Genomic DNA, 13,303 nt, shown 5'->3' on the forward strand with positions numbered 1-13,303 from the left:
TAGTTTGAACAAAGGGAGGTAACTACTTTTTTTTATACTCTCCCAACAACAACAAATAATACGACGATTGAAATCGTTGCATGCTATATAAAGGCAATCAGTTACAATATTTGTGATTGCTACGTAAAGTGTTTAAATTAAATTGTACAGAATATTCTGTTTAATAGAAATATTTAACAGGTAGAATATACCTTAATGTGTTAGGCATTATTATGGCCCATTTACAATGCAAATTTTCTTTTTTTTTTAATAATAAATGTAATGTATAAATTAAATTGTACAGAATATTCTGTTTAATAGAAATATTTAACAGGTAGAATATACCTTAATGTGTTGGGCATTATTATGGCCCATTTACAATGGAATTTTTTTTTTTTTTTTAATAATAAATGTATTCAGGATTAGATGTGGATTTCTTGATCCTTTTAGGCCTGTAATGTGCCATTTCTTCTGAAGGTTCCGATGGGTCCCTACATTCTTCTATAGGGTGGGATGCAAATTCATCAGATTCCTCATCTGCTGAGGTGTCAGGAAAGTGGTTATGAGTGAGTGATAACTCCAACGGATATAAATGTTTGAGGCTATGTGTCTCCACTGCACCATCACCTCTTTTTATTCGAGCAGAACGAACCTTGCCATCGTTGCCACTAAATAGCTCAATAACTCTGCCCAGCTTCCAGAAGGGCCTGGACTTGGCCGGATTCTTGACGAGTATTATGTTGTTGATATTTATTTTATTGTGAAATTCGATTTCGTGTAAATCCTTGCAACTCTCCCTCAGACTTAGCAAATATTCATCGTGCCACATCTCTTTGAATTTAGATATTAATTCCTCTCTGCTTTCCAAGGTACTCGCAAGGAGAGACCTAGTTATTGGTTCTGTCTCAACCAAACTGGGTGTGTCAGATTGGAAGGAGAGCTCACAGTTTATATTTGGATGAGTGAAGCAGTTGGGTGTTAAGGGAAGCAGATCAATATCGGTAGAGCATCTGTAGGTCAGAGGTCGAGAGTTCACGGCTCTTTTGATGTCTGATAGAAGGGTTAGAAGGTTAAAATAACTGATTTTAGATTGGCCAAGTGTTTTGAATAGGCATGACTTTATCACTCTGATCATTCTTTCCCAAGTACTTCCAACCCAAGGGGAGTATAAGGGTATTTTTATGTGTTTAATGCCAGCGCTTGAATATGAGTTACAGAACTCATTACTGTTTATGTGATGTTTAATTACATCACCACCTAAGGCTGCATTAAAGGAACGTGCATTGTCACTGTATATGTGACTGGGAACTCCATAGGTATTTGAAAACCGAATCAAGGCTTGAATGAAGGCTTGTGTGCTCATATCAGGTACAAGTTCAATGTGAACAGCCCTCACGTTCATACATGTGAAAATTAATAAATACATTTTATGAGACTTTCCATCTCTTTGTACCCAGATGTGACCTGTGTAGTCTATGCCTGTGTGTTGGAAAGGATTGATTAATCTAACACGGTGTTTTGGCAAATTTGTCAATTTGGGGTATTTGAAGGCTAGGCTGTTGAATTTCCTACAGGTATTGCAGTTAGAAATCACAGTCTTCACAGACTGTCTTGCCTGTGGGACCCAGTATCCGGATAACTGCAATTTGGTCACTGTCGTACCAATACCCGGGTAACAGAGACGGGTAACTCGTGCCTGCATCGATTATGGCTATCCATAATCAGTAATTTTGTAAGAGAGTGATGTTTTGCAAGCAATATTGGATAGATTAAATTGTAGTCATATCTTGTCGAATTGGCAATTCTACCATCCACTCTCAAAATCCCATCAGAATCGATGAAAACGTTAAGATTCTTCACCAGCACTGGGATTTCCCTGTCAAGAGGATTCTTCAAATAAGCAATTTCCTTTTCAAACGATTGCAATTGCATCATCTTTATCAGGTAATTCGTGGCTGTCTGTTTTGGATCTGAATGTTCCTTCACTTTTCTGCATCGATGCACAAACTTGAATATGAAAGCAGTTGATCGACACAACTTGTTGAAGTCCGAGAACCTGTCAATGTATTATGGAAAACACTTTCCACATGACACTTATTTTCCGGGCTCAGACAGCTCAAAGTACTCGTAGGCCACTTCTCAATGGCAATGGGCATATTTGGATATTTTAGTATGATAATTGACAATTGTTTTGGAAATTCCACATCTCACAGAACTGACTTGATGAGGATACAAAAAGTGTTGTACATTACCAAATGGGGCAATCCCTTGAGGCAAATCCCAGGCCTGTCCATTCATACATTTAATGATTCTGGAACCCTCCATGAACTGAAATATGTCAACTCCCAGGATACCCTGAATTGTTATGGAATAACCCTGTTTTTCATTTGAAAATGCCAATCTGTGTTTCAACTCATTCAGGTTGGACTTCACTTGGCCAAAGCTGGCGAACTCAAACTGCATACTGAATCCATCATCGATTAAAACAGGAATAGGGAGTTGTTTCCCCTTTCCCACGGTAACGTTCAAGACAACCTGTTCCAATCGCTTCATAGTCACACCCGCATAGGTCTTCATTTGATAATCGGTTGGATCAGAATTTCCATCAGGATACTTCAGCTCCTTTAATATTTTCTTAGAAAAATATGAACGCTGACTCCAATAGGCAGTTAATAGTAGCTTTCCAATGTGTCCAATAGGCAGTTAATAGTAGCTTTCTCAGATCCATAATTTAAAGAAATAGCTACAACAGGCAATATGATTTCGTTTTCATAAACGTGAGAGAATAGAGAAACCACTCTCTTAGTGTTGCACAGGGGTGCAATATGCGCCTTTGAAAGGCATAAGCTGCACGTGAGGGGTGATTTGCTCTGGAGTCCAGGACAATTCTCACTTTTATGCTTTAAGCTGGAACATCCTGTACACAGTTTCAGTTGCTTGCACCTCTCAACTCTGGCTTCATAAGATGCAAACTTGGTGCATTTTAGCATAGTGTGGCCACGTGATGTGCAAAGTTTGCAATATGCCCCAGAAGAGCTTGTAGTGAAATTCTGAAGAGCAGCATCACCATTCTTTTTTTCATAGGTCTTGACCTGCCCTTTATCATTCTTCGAGGGGTTTTCCGTAACCCGAAAAAGTCTTTTATTTCGAGACAGAGCACGAACTGCCTCATTGTAATTTTCAAAGATTTGTGTTAGAGACGGGTAACTCGTGCCCACTCTGTGGTTAATTTCCCTTCTCAAGGCAACTGGCAACTTTTCGTATATAATATGGCTGACCAGCAAAAATCCGGGGGAGTTCTCCTCAAAAAAATCTATCAGATATGAAGTCCTCAATTCGGATAAATCCGCTCTCACCTCAGCAAGGTATCGCTTCACAGCCACAAATTCAGGGTCATATTGAGGAGAAGTAGAAATGATCTGCTTGAAGATCTCACTTATTATAAAGGGGACATCCAGGAATTCCTTGGTCAGCAAATCCACCGCTACATCGTAATTACCATCCTCCAAGGTCAGATGGGAAACCAATTGCAAGGCATAGTCACTCAAATACCCTTTCAATAAGGCTAATTTTGCCCTGCCGGAATCAATAGACTCAGTACAGTTTTTGAATTGAGCAATAAAATTTTTATATTCAAATTTGGAAGGATTGATTCCACTAAAGGTGGCACACTGCAACTTGGGGACAGAAAGCAAAGGTACAGAGGTAGGTTCATTTTTCCGTGATGTGGTGGGGTTTTCAATAGAATTTTCAATGTCGGCAAGGCGATCATTAATATTAGCTCGAAAGCCAATTTCCCTCCTTTGCTCCTCAACAAATCCATACTCCCTTAAATCAAGTTCTGCTTTTATACACAGCCCTTTAATTTTATCATTTAAGGAGCGGACCTCAATCTGCAACTCCTTAATTATAGCTTCTTCCTTCTGGAAGGTTTTTTTTCTCAAACCTTCGCGTTCTTCCAACATGTCCGTGTTAAGGGAAATATCTTCCTTTAACACGTTTCTGGAGTCCATGAGCGCCCTAACACCCTTCAAGGTCCGGAAATCATTCATTTTACAGTTGTTTTGTTTTGGGAAAGGATGATGGTTTTAAGTTGTTTTTTTTTTTTTTAAACAAGTTAAATTTTGATAATGTCTGTGTATAGGCTGAGAAGAGTTATGGCCCTTGGACGGAACTTAGCATAAATGGAGTTATGGCCCTTGGACGGAAGTTTGCATAAGTGGAGTTATCGCCCTTATATAAGGAGGCCATGTTTATTTACATTCGTATGTACGACGCCACGCTCTTGAACGAATGATGCCTGCTTTACGCGAACTTCAGTCGGTAGAAAGTTTCAAACTTTTAATAATACAACAGGAAATATTATATTATTTGTTCGTTTTTTTTTGGAAACGAAATAAATTTTTTTTTTTCTTTTAAAATGTTCATTGAATTTTAAACCCTTAACAAAGGCAGAAATTTTATTTGTTCGTTTTCTTTTTTTTTTGGAAACGAAATAAATTTTTTTTTTTCTTTTAAAATGTTCATTGAATTTTAAACCCTTAACAAAGGCAGAAATTTTATTTGTTCGTTTTCTTTTTTTTTTGGAAACGAAATAAATTTTTTTTTTTCTTTTAAAATGTTCATTGAATTTTAAACCTAAAAAGGCAGAAATACTATTTGTTCGTTTTTTTTTGGAAACGAAATAAATTTTTTTTTTCTTTTAAAATGTTCATTGAATTTTAAACCTTTAACAAAGGCAGAATTACTATTTATTCGTTTTTTTTTGGAAACGAAATAAATTTTTTTTTTTTTCTTTTAAAATGTTCATTGAATTTTAAACCTTTAACAAAGGCAGAATTACTATTTATTCGTTTTTTTTTTTTTTGGAAACGAAATAAATTTTTTTTTTTTTTTTAAGAGGGACTTCTCAAATTGGTATTCCTTTTTCTATTTTCCTTGCAAATATCCTCAGGAGTTCAAATCTTCTCTTCCCTTTTATTTTTTTTTCTTCACAACAAGCTGCTAAACGTTATTTAGTTTTGCAAAATATGGCGATTGCCGGGAGCTGGTGTCTTGTTGGAAGTGGGAAATACAGAAATAAAGATTGCTGAACTCACACAAGAATTGGAGAAAATTATGTATATTAAATTGAAAATATTACAAAGAAAAGGTTCTTGCAAAACTAATTGTGTTTGCGGCTTTAGAAGTCCAATAAAAAGTTCTTTATCGTCCAAAAGTCTTGGACGGCTCCCTGAAAAAGTTCAATCAAAATTCAGCGGCAAATTTAGGAGAGATTTTCCATAGTTGTCTATAGGCCGACGATTGATTCAAAAAGAGGGCGAATCTGTTTTTCCAGAATTCTGCTTATATTAAATGCTTGTTGATTGGCCAAGGCGCTTCATCCTAGCCAATCAAAATAGGGCTTTCAGAAAGGAGAAGTGGTCGATATAATTTGTTTAAACAAAGGGAGGTAACTACTTTTTTTTATAATGTAAGTAAAATACTATACTATATTTAAACTGATAAAGATTGCACAATAAAGGGAGATAATTCACATTAATTTATGTTTGCGATGATGATGACGCCTTTCATTAATTAATGTTTGCGATGATGATTACGTGACACCGTACGTACAAGCAAATTAATATACAGATAAATATATAACACGAGTACATGATGGTAAAACGTTGCTCCCAACCAAGGTCATGCTTGGTACTAATGGGAAATGGTAGAAGTATCTGCCAAAACTGCCGACATCTACTGTTAATACTTTGGTCAAAGATACCAGCAGCACAATCCTACCCTAACACAATATTTAGCTCACCCAATCAGGTTCATCAACCAGGGTCAGGAACACGAAACGCAGCAACTCCAGAATCAGGTTCTTGATCAAGATCAGGATGACTAATACGTCAACCAAGATGGATGCAAGACTACATAAGTTACAAGAGCTTGTCTTTCATTATCAAAGGACTTGGGAGGGAGATGTTATATATATGAAGGACAGTTACTACGGATTTTCTTTTTGGGGGACTTCTAGCTAGTCTGTGGTCAGGTCTTCTGGTAATGGCGTTCTTTGAATAAAACTTATGTAAACATTCTCCGATGTCTATCTTCTTCCTTTCACCTGTTGTAAAGACATCATGATCTGTTCTTCCTTTCAAGAACAAGTAATCTCATCTTTCAACGATAAGACTATTTATTTCATCTCCACATTACTCTTCTTTTTTTTAACAAAGGATGAACCTTGTTTATCACAACGGCATCACATTACCACATGCTGAACGACGATTTAGCTCACCCAAGCAGGTTAAATAGAAACCAACTAGGAAAGTAATCATTAGTTTTTTACAGAAATTGTTCACCTAGTTCAGTCATTAACTGTATTATATCAAACGATGGAACCTAGTTCCTGTCTAATGGATTTAAAGTATCCTGTCAAATTTTTGTACTGAAGCAAAGCATGATCATGCCAGAGAATGTGAGAAAATTAGGCAGAACAGTTTGTAGATACATTCAAAAGAGCGTTTAAAAAAATGATACGTACACTTACTGATAAAACCATTTAAAAGACACCAGAGTGGGTTTTTTTTTTTACATAGGCATCACCACAATAATGAGGCCACTCAAGGATAAGGGTTAAAGAGTGTACAGTAGAAATTGGACAATATAGTAATCATTAGTAATGAAAATTTAATAACTTATATGGAACGGCTCATCAAGAAATTATTTACGTTAGACTTTAAGACAACCATATTGTAGTCAGCTGGAGAGCAGGAAAACGGAAGACAATTCCACAGGCGTGCAGTTCTAAGAAAGAAGCTTTGTTCATGGAATCTACGTTTAGGTTTAGGCACAGATAAAGAGTGGGGGGAATTATTGATAGTGTTTACAGCTAGACGAGTGTTTCTTGTGAAAGTTAGGCGAGGGGGGACCATAGACTGAAGCTCAGTTGAACACTTTCCATGAAAATTACGATACATCAGAGACAAACTCGCAACATCTCTTCTGTGAGATAGAGGTTGCAGGGAAAAGAAAAGGACATCTCCTACGAGGCTACGAAGTCTATTTTGAACTCTATCAAGGCAGGACAAGTCCTTTCTAGCAGCTCCTGCCCAGATGTGGCAACAGTATTCCATCCTTGGATGTACCTGGCTCTTATATAGGTAGAGAATTGCATCAGCAGTGAGATATCTACCGGATCGATAGAAAGATCCCACCATTTTTCCAGCGGCCTTGGCAACAGATTTGATGTATGTGTTCCATTTAAGATCAGGAGTAATGGTCAAGCCAAGAAGCTTGTCAAAACTTGAGGCCTCTTGAAGACGAGAGCCATTCATTTCAATTGATGCCAGATGGGGATCAGAATGTTGATGATGTAAAGAGAGAAGCTTGGTTTTAGATGCATTAAAAGTAACCAGCCACTCCTTTCCCCATTGTACTACGTGCTCAAGATCAGAGGAGAGAGAATTGGAGAGAACTTGGTCGTTTACTGTCTTAGATGTGCTACCATAAATGGTAGTGTCGTCAGCATAAATGTCTACAAATGATGTAAGGATGTGATTTGGAAGATCATTAATGTAGATCAGGAAAAGAGTTGGACCCAGGATGGACCCCTGAGGGACACCGGCATTAATACTGTGAGCTTCTGATTTTTGCCCCTCAACTACTACTCTTATGAACCTATCAGAAAGAAATGATTCAATAATTGAGAAGACATTTCCAGCTATACCATAGCTACAGATCTTATGAAGTAAACCTTTATGCCATACCCTATCAAAGGCTTTAGATATGTCAAGAGCAATTGCCCTAGAAAGGTTGCCTCCGTCGAGAGATTTGCTAATTCTATGAGATATAACTGTAAGCACATCTGCTATAGATCTAGCAGAACGGAAACCATATTGAGTGTCACTAAGAAGGTTATTTTTGTTGAGATGGTTGATTACTTCTGTATTTAACACAGATTCCAGCAACTTACTCATGACGCACAGGAGACTTATTGGCCTGTACTGAGAGGGGGATGAGCGATCACCTGAATTCTTAAATACAGGGCATACTGATGAGATTTTCCAGGGAGATGGGAAACTATTCTCCTTAAGACAACGTTTAAACAGTTTTGTAAGTATGGGCGCTAGTTCAGGTTGAAGTTTTTTGAGTACTATAATTGGAATACCGTCAGGGCCAGTTGCTTTACTGGAATCAAGGTTTTTGATTAGCTTGGCAACATCACGTACAGATATACGTATATCACATAGCGTGTTTGCTGATGCAGGAGGAAATATTGGGGGTTGGCGGCCTTGGTCGCAAAGGTGAGAATTAACTGCAAAGTTCTTGACAAAGAGTTTGGCTTTGTCTGATGCTGATGAGATTACCTCAGGTCCATTGGGATGGAGCACACGCTTCTGTTCAGGATTCTGTTTGCTATTTGCCAAAACTGATGGGAACCAAGCCGCTGCTCAGCTACTTTGGACTTAACGGATTGAGCATACACCTTTCTTGCATTCTTTATTACTTTCTTACAATGGTTGCTGGCAGTCCTGAAAGCGGCTTTAGTTTCCATAAATCTATTACGTTGGAAGCAGTGGAAAAAGTGATTTCTGTTCGCAATGGCAGCAGCACATTCTGGAGAGAACCATGGCTGGCTGTTAGGTTTTTGCTGAAACTTTTTCGAGGGTATGAAACGGTCTATACTTACAATTAACCATTCCGTCAGGTCTGAGGACACATCCTTTTTAAACATGGAATGCAGAGGTAGATCAGATAAAAATGTACGGAAGCTATCCCAGTCAGCCTTAGTGTATCGATATACTGTACGATGGAGAGGTACCTCTGGGGACTTATTACATTCCATTTTTATCTTAATTGATACAACAGAGTGGTCGGAAGATCCAAGAGGCGACAGAACAGAAACTGAACATAGTTCAGGGCAAGTTGTGAGAAAAAGGTCTAGTAGACTCGCATACTGATCGTCATTGTCGGGCACACGGGTGGGTTCTTGAACAATCTGAGTGAGGCAATGGAGAAATCATGACAGAACCTCCCCTCATCATCGGTCTTGTTTGAGTGGGTCAACCATTCGACGTTGTGAACATTGAAGTCTCCACATACGTGAATGTTAGCTGAAGGATAAGCAGATAGGACTTGGTCAATTTTCTCAGATATGCTTTTAAAGATAGTAACTCCGCTGTTGTGGGGGCGATAGAGAGTAAATATAAATGCCGTAGTGTGAGCTAAAGCAACCCGGAAGCACATATAGGGTAAGTTAGGATCTTCCCTGGAGATGTCCCACCCACATGGAAAGCTATCTTTAATATAGGCACATATTCCATGCCCATGGCGATCTTGGGGTCAGATTTAGAAGTTAAGTTAGAGTATACTTTAATTGCGAACTAGCCTGTCCAATGCCAGTTTCACTTAAAAATAAAAGGTCTGGTTTAGTCTCCTGTAATTGGGTTTCAACCTCTGGAAGGTTAGAACGTAGACCCCTGATGTTGGAGAAGGAGACATGGTAGTAGGGGTCTATGTTGGAAGTTGGAGAACTGGGTTTAATCGTGTATTTTTTGTTCTTGCTTCTGTGAAACAAAACTTTAGCTGCTTCCATGTGAGTTATGTAGACATCCAAATCAGTGCTCACACAATGAAACTGATTGTTTCGTTTAAATTTGAATTTTATCAGAATTTGAACGAACTTCTTTTTAAAGATTTTTAAGAATGACTCAGTATCTTGTTATTTGTTGAAAATATAATTATTTGTAGGGAGGAGAATTATGCAAATTTTTATTAGAAAAGGAAGTACTGCTATTGTTAATCTATATAATAAAGCTGATTTTTCCTTGGTAATTCAATCAGTAATTTTGGATAAGTATGATGACAGTGTTATTTTCTAGCTTAGTCACAAAAATTATTATTAGTTGTTTATATTTTGCTATTATTGGTAACAAACTTTATTTGCTTTTTGCAATCAATAATTGCATTATACCACAATTGACTGTGTAAGTTCATCAAGAACATAAGTTACAGATGAGATGTTTTACTTATCTCACCCGGCAATAGAAATTGAATTTTAAATGATAAATATTTAATCAATTTCAATTTGTGAAATGTTATATGAACGAGGGTGGCATCTAGTTAATATGTTATTTTGAACACTGCATGCACTCCATCATGACCAGAGGGCATTTTGCTTGCCCTGATCATGGATGTGGATGAAAAATCTGACAATTTATAAAATTTATTTATTAAATAGAAAAACAGAATATTCAAATTGTTCAAAGTTTTTTTATTAGCTCAATGTTTTGGTCATCAAAACCTTTTCTGTATTCTGTGTGTTTAATCATGTCAGCCAATGTATTGGCTCACACAATTTATGATACTTCAGGAAAGGTTACAATGACCTATACATTCTTTAACATTCAATGAGGAATTTTCAACAATTTTGATAGTTTGTTTTATTAGCTCCAAAATATTACTGAGAATTCTGCTTCTAAACAATAGAATTAGCAGATTTATTAAAAAGAGACATTAATCTTTGTATCCCCAACCAAACCCATATAAGTAATATTAGTCAAACACATATACACACACACCTATATGATGCAGAAAGTCTTTTTTACTCAAAATTTGTGGACATTTTTGTTGATTCAAGGTTTAAGTTTTCTTCATTCAATGCAAGGGAGATTACTTCTTTAGTGAAATCTGATTTTAAAGATGATTTCAATTTCTGAAATACAAAATATCAAATTTTAATCAAAATTTAAATCAACATTCCTTTTTCAAATATGAAACTTAAAATAAAAAGAAACAAACATTTAATTCAAATAAAACAAACAATATGAGATTTCAATTAATCATTAAAATCGACTCACTCATTTTCAAACTCATTAACTCTTATTCACAAGTGGCCTTTTAAGCAGTAACACGTTAGTAATAACTTCTTTGATTTATTGCTGAGATCTCTTTGTAATAGATATTGTGATAATGTGCTAGAAGTATTTATCAGCAAATAATTCTATAATTGATGAATCACAAACTATTTTTCCCCATTTTATCAATAAATCCTTGCTAAAGTTTAAGTACAAGATATCTGCATTGAATATTTTCTGAAAGAAAGTCTAAAACATTGATTTCTCATAATAGACAAATTTATGTTGTTTAAAATTTATATCATTTTTGGGATACTTCTGCATTTGTCGACCCGTGATTTCCACAAAGTTACTCGGATGTGCCCAGCAGATGATGAATTGGAAACAAACGGTTGAGCTTTCCTACTATAAACAAATGATACAAGTAAATGGAAATAAAATAAATACAAAAAAAAGATAAAATAAACATACCATAAGTCTAATGAAGAAATATTTATTTTTTTAGCTTGTAAGAACAAACTTTTTTGTTGGATAATTGTTGTTTTATTTGGATATTTTTTTAGTTTTGACCTATGATTTTGAATAAAACTTTTAAGGAACAAAGTTTTTTTTATGTATTTTTTTTGTGTGTGTGTGTGTGTGTGTGTGTGTGTGTGAAACAAATAAAAAATGAAAGAAAATTTATAAAGAAAGCTTTTTTTTTTCAGAAATGTTTTTTTTTTATATTACTGTTTGGTAGTTGAGGGAGGAATCTATTACAGGCCATGAAATATTCCCTTTCTCTCCAACAACGATAAATTAGTAACGTTGTCTTCTTTTGTTTTTTTTTTTTCGCTTTCTTAATAATTTACGTTAATTTTTATTTAATTTTCTTCCAATCTCTCTCTCTCTCTCTCTCTCTCTCTCTATATATATATATATATATATATATTAATTTTATTTATACAAACATTAATGGCTACATATGTGCATACATGTTTCTGTAATCACCCACGTTGGGGGATTACGTCTTCAGGCCAAGAATTACCTCGAAAGTGATATTTCCACCAAATACATTTTCCTATTTCGTTTATCAAGTTAGCATGCAACCTGGGTGGGAGTCATAAAAAACGGTAAAAGGATGAGTGAGGTCTTTTGAAGATAATAAACATCTTTTTTCTATTCTCCTTCCCCCTCCAACCTAACTCTTGGTTTTTATGGCATAAGGTAATTGAGAATTTAGTTTTCTTGTCTTGGAGTCTGTAAGTTAAGAACCTTAGCGATGGTCAACTAAGTACTGACCGGTGCCTTTTAATCTACATCCACCCACACACACATGCAACACACATACAACACACACATACACAGACACCGCCACACACACACACACACACACACACACACACACACACATTAATACGTATATCCAAAAGCGAATCCATGCTGTACGCTTTTTTTTTTTTTTTTTTTTTCACAACACACATACTGAAACTAGACAATAACTCTGAAACTACGCAGGAATAGAGTTAAAATTACATTAAAACAAAACAAAAAAATAAATAAAATTAAATAAAATTAAATAAAAATAAAATAAATAAACAAACAAAATATGAATAAATATAAAACACAAAAGTTATCTAAACCCCACATGCACCTATATACATATATCAATATACTTATAAATTCCTACACTTTACTGAATTCAATATAAACTTTTACGTAGTGTAAGTTTTTACGAAAAAACCTATAACTTAGGAAAATGTAACAAGCGGGTGGGGCTATGAAATATAACTATGCGTGTGGAGTTTGATAGAAAAAGGGAATTTATATGGTAAATGTATTCATGTCTGTTTCTACTTTAGATGTATCATTTGGTGGCAAGGTACAGGTGTATATGTATATGTCTATATTTGTGTGAGTATGTATGTATAAGTGTATTTTATGTATGCATGTATGTTTGTCTATTTATATATATGTGTATCTATATATCTGTGTGTATGTTTGTATATGGATGTATTTCTGTGTGTATTGTATGTAGATGTATGTATATATGCATATATATTTCTGAACTATTAGAATAGGCTGCCTCGTATATGATTGTTGTAACAATATAGACTACAAGAATGTATGAATGTCCGAATGTTGTTTATATATATGTTATATGTGTATGTATATGTGTGTATGTATATATGTATATAGATATATATGTATGTATATGTATGTATGTGTGTATGTGTGTGTGTGTTTATGTACACCCGTCTGGAGTGTGGTAGCATACTATTGCATGTACGAAGGGGTTACCACGCTGCAGAAGTAAAGAAAAATGATATTATTCGTCTCTGTATGTATGTAATGTGTGTGTGTATATATGCGCGGGTGTGGCAAAGTGTAGGCATTTATAAGTATATTGATATATGTATATAGGTGCATGTGGGGTTTAGATAACTTTCGTGTTTTATATTTATTCATATTTTGTTTGTTTATTTTTTTTATTTTTATTT

The 13,303-nt window shown here is 35.5% G+C and overlaps 2 protein-coding genes across 7 annotated transcripts in view; both read right to left on the reverse strand.

Moving 5' to 3' along the window:
• Nucleotides 1-379: 379 nt before the first annotated feature.
• LOC145240282 (uncharacterized) lies at nt 380-1,681 on the reverse strand. The gene has a single exon (XM_080103864.1). The coding sequence runs from the start codon at nt 1,679-1,681 to the stop codon at nt 380-382; it is 1,302 nt and encodes a 433-aa protein (XP_079959990.1).
• Nucleotides 1,682-10,219: 8,538 nt separating this feature from the next.
• Nucleotides 10,220-13,303, reverse strand: part of LOC145295919 (sodium- and chloride-dependent GABA transporter ine-like) — a 916,364-nt gene continuing 913,280 nt past the window's right edge. For all 6 annotated transcript variants that reach the window (XM_080141768.1, XM_080141757.1, XM_080141730.1 and 3 more), the window contains one exon: nt 10,220-10,681. In XM_080141768.1, the coding sequence (XP_079997894.1) occupies nt 10,571-10,681 (111 nt within the window). In that variant the 3' untranslated portion in view covers nt 10,220-10,570. The remainder of the gene's footprint in view (nt 10,682-13,303) is intronic.

This window comes from Euprymna scolopes, chromosome 2 (assembly GCF_053919585.1).
Source record: "Euprymna scolopes isolate OS-2025 chromosome 2, ASM5391958v1, whole genome shotgun sequence".
NCBI lineage: Eukaryota > Metazoa > Mollusca > Cephalopoda > Sepiida > Sepiolidae > Euprymna > Euprymna scolopes.

What these genes read in the sequence shown, in the direction of transcription:
- LOC145240282 (XM_080103864.1), bottom strand. Translation starts at nt 1,681, where the DNA reads ATGCAGGCACGAGTTACCCGTCTCTGTTACCCGGGTATTGGTACGACA.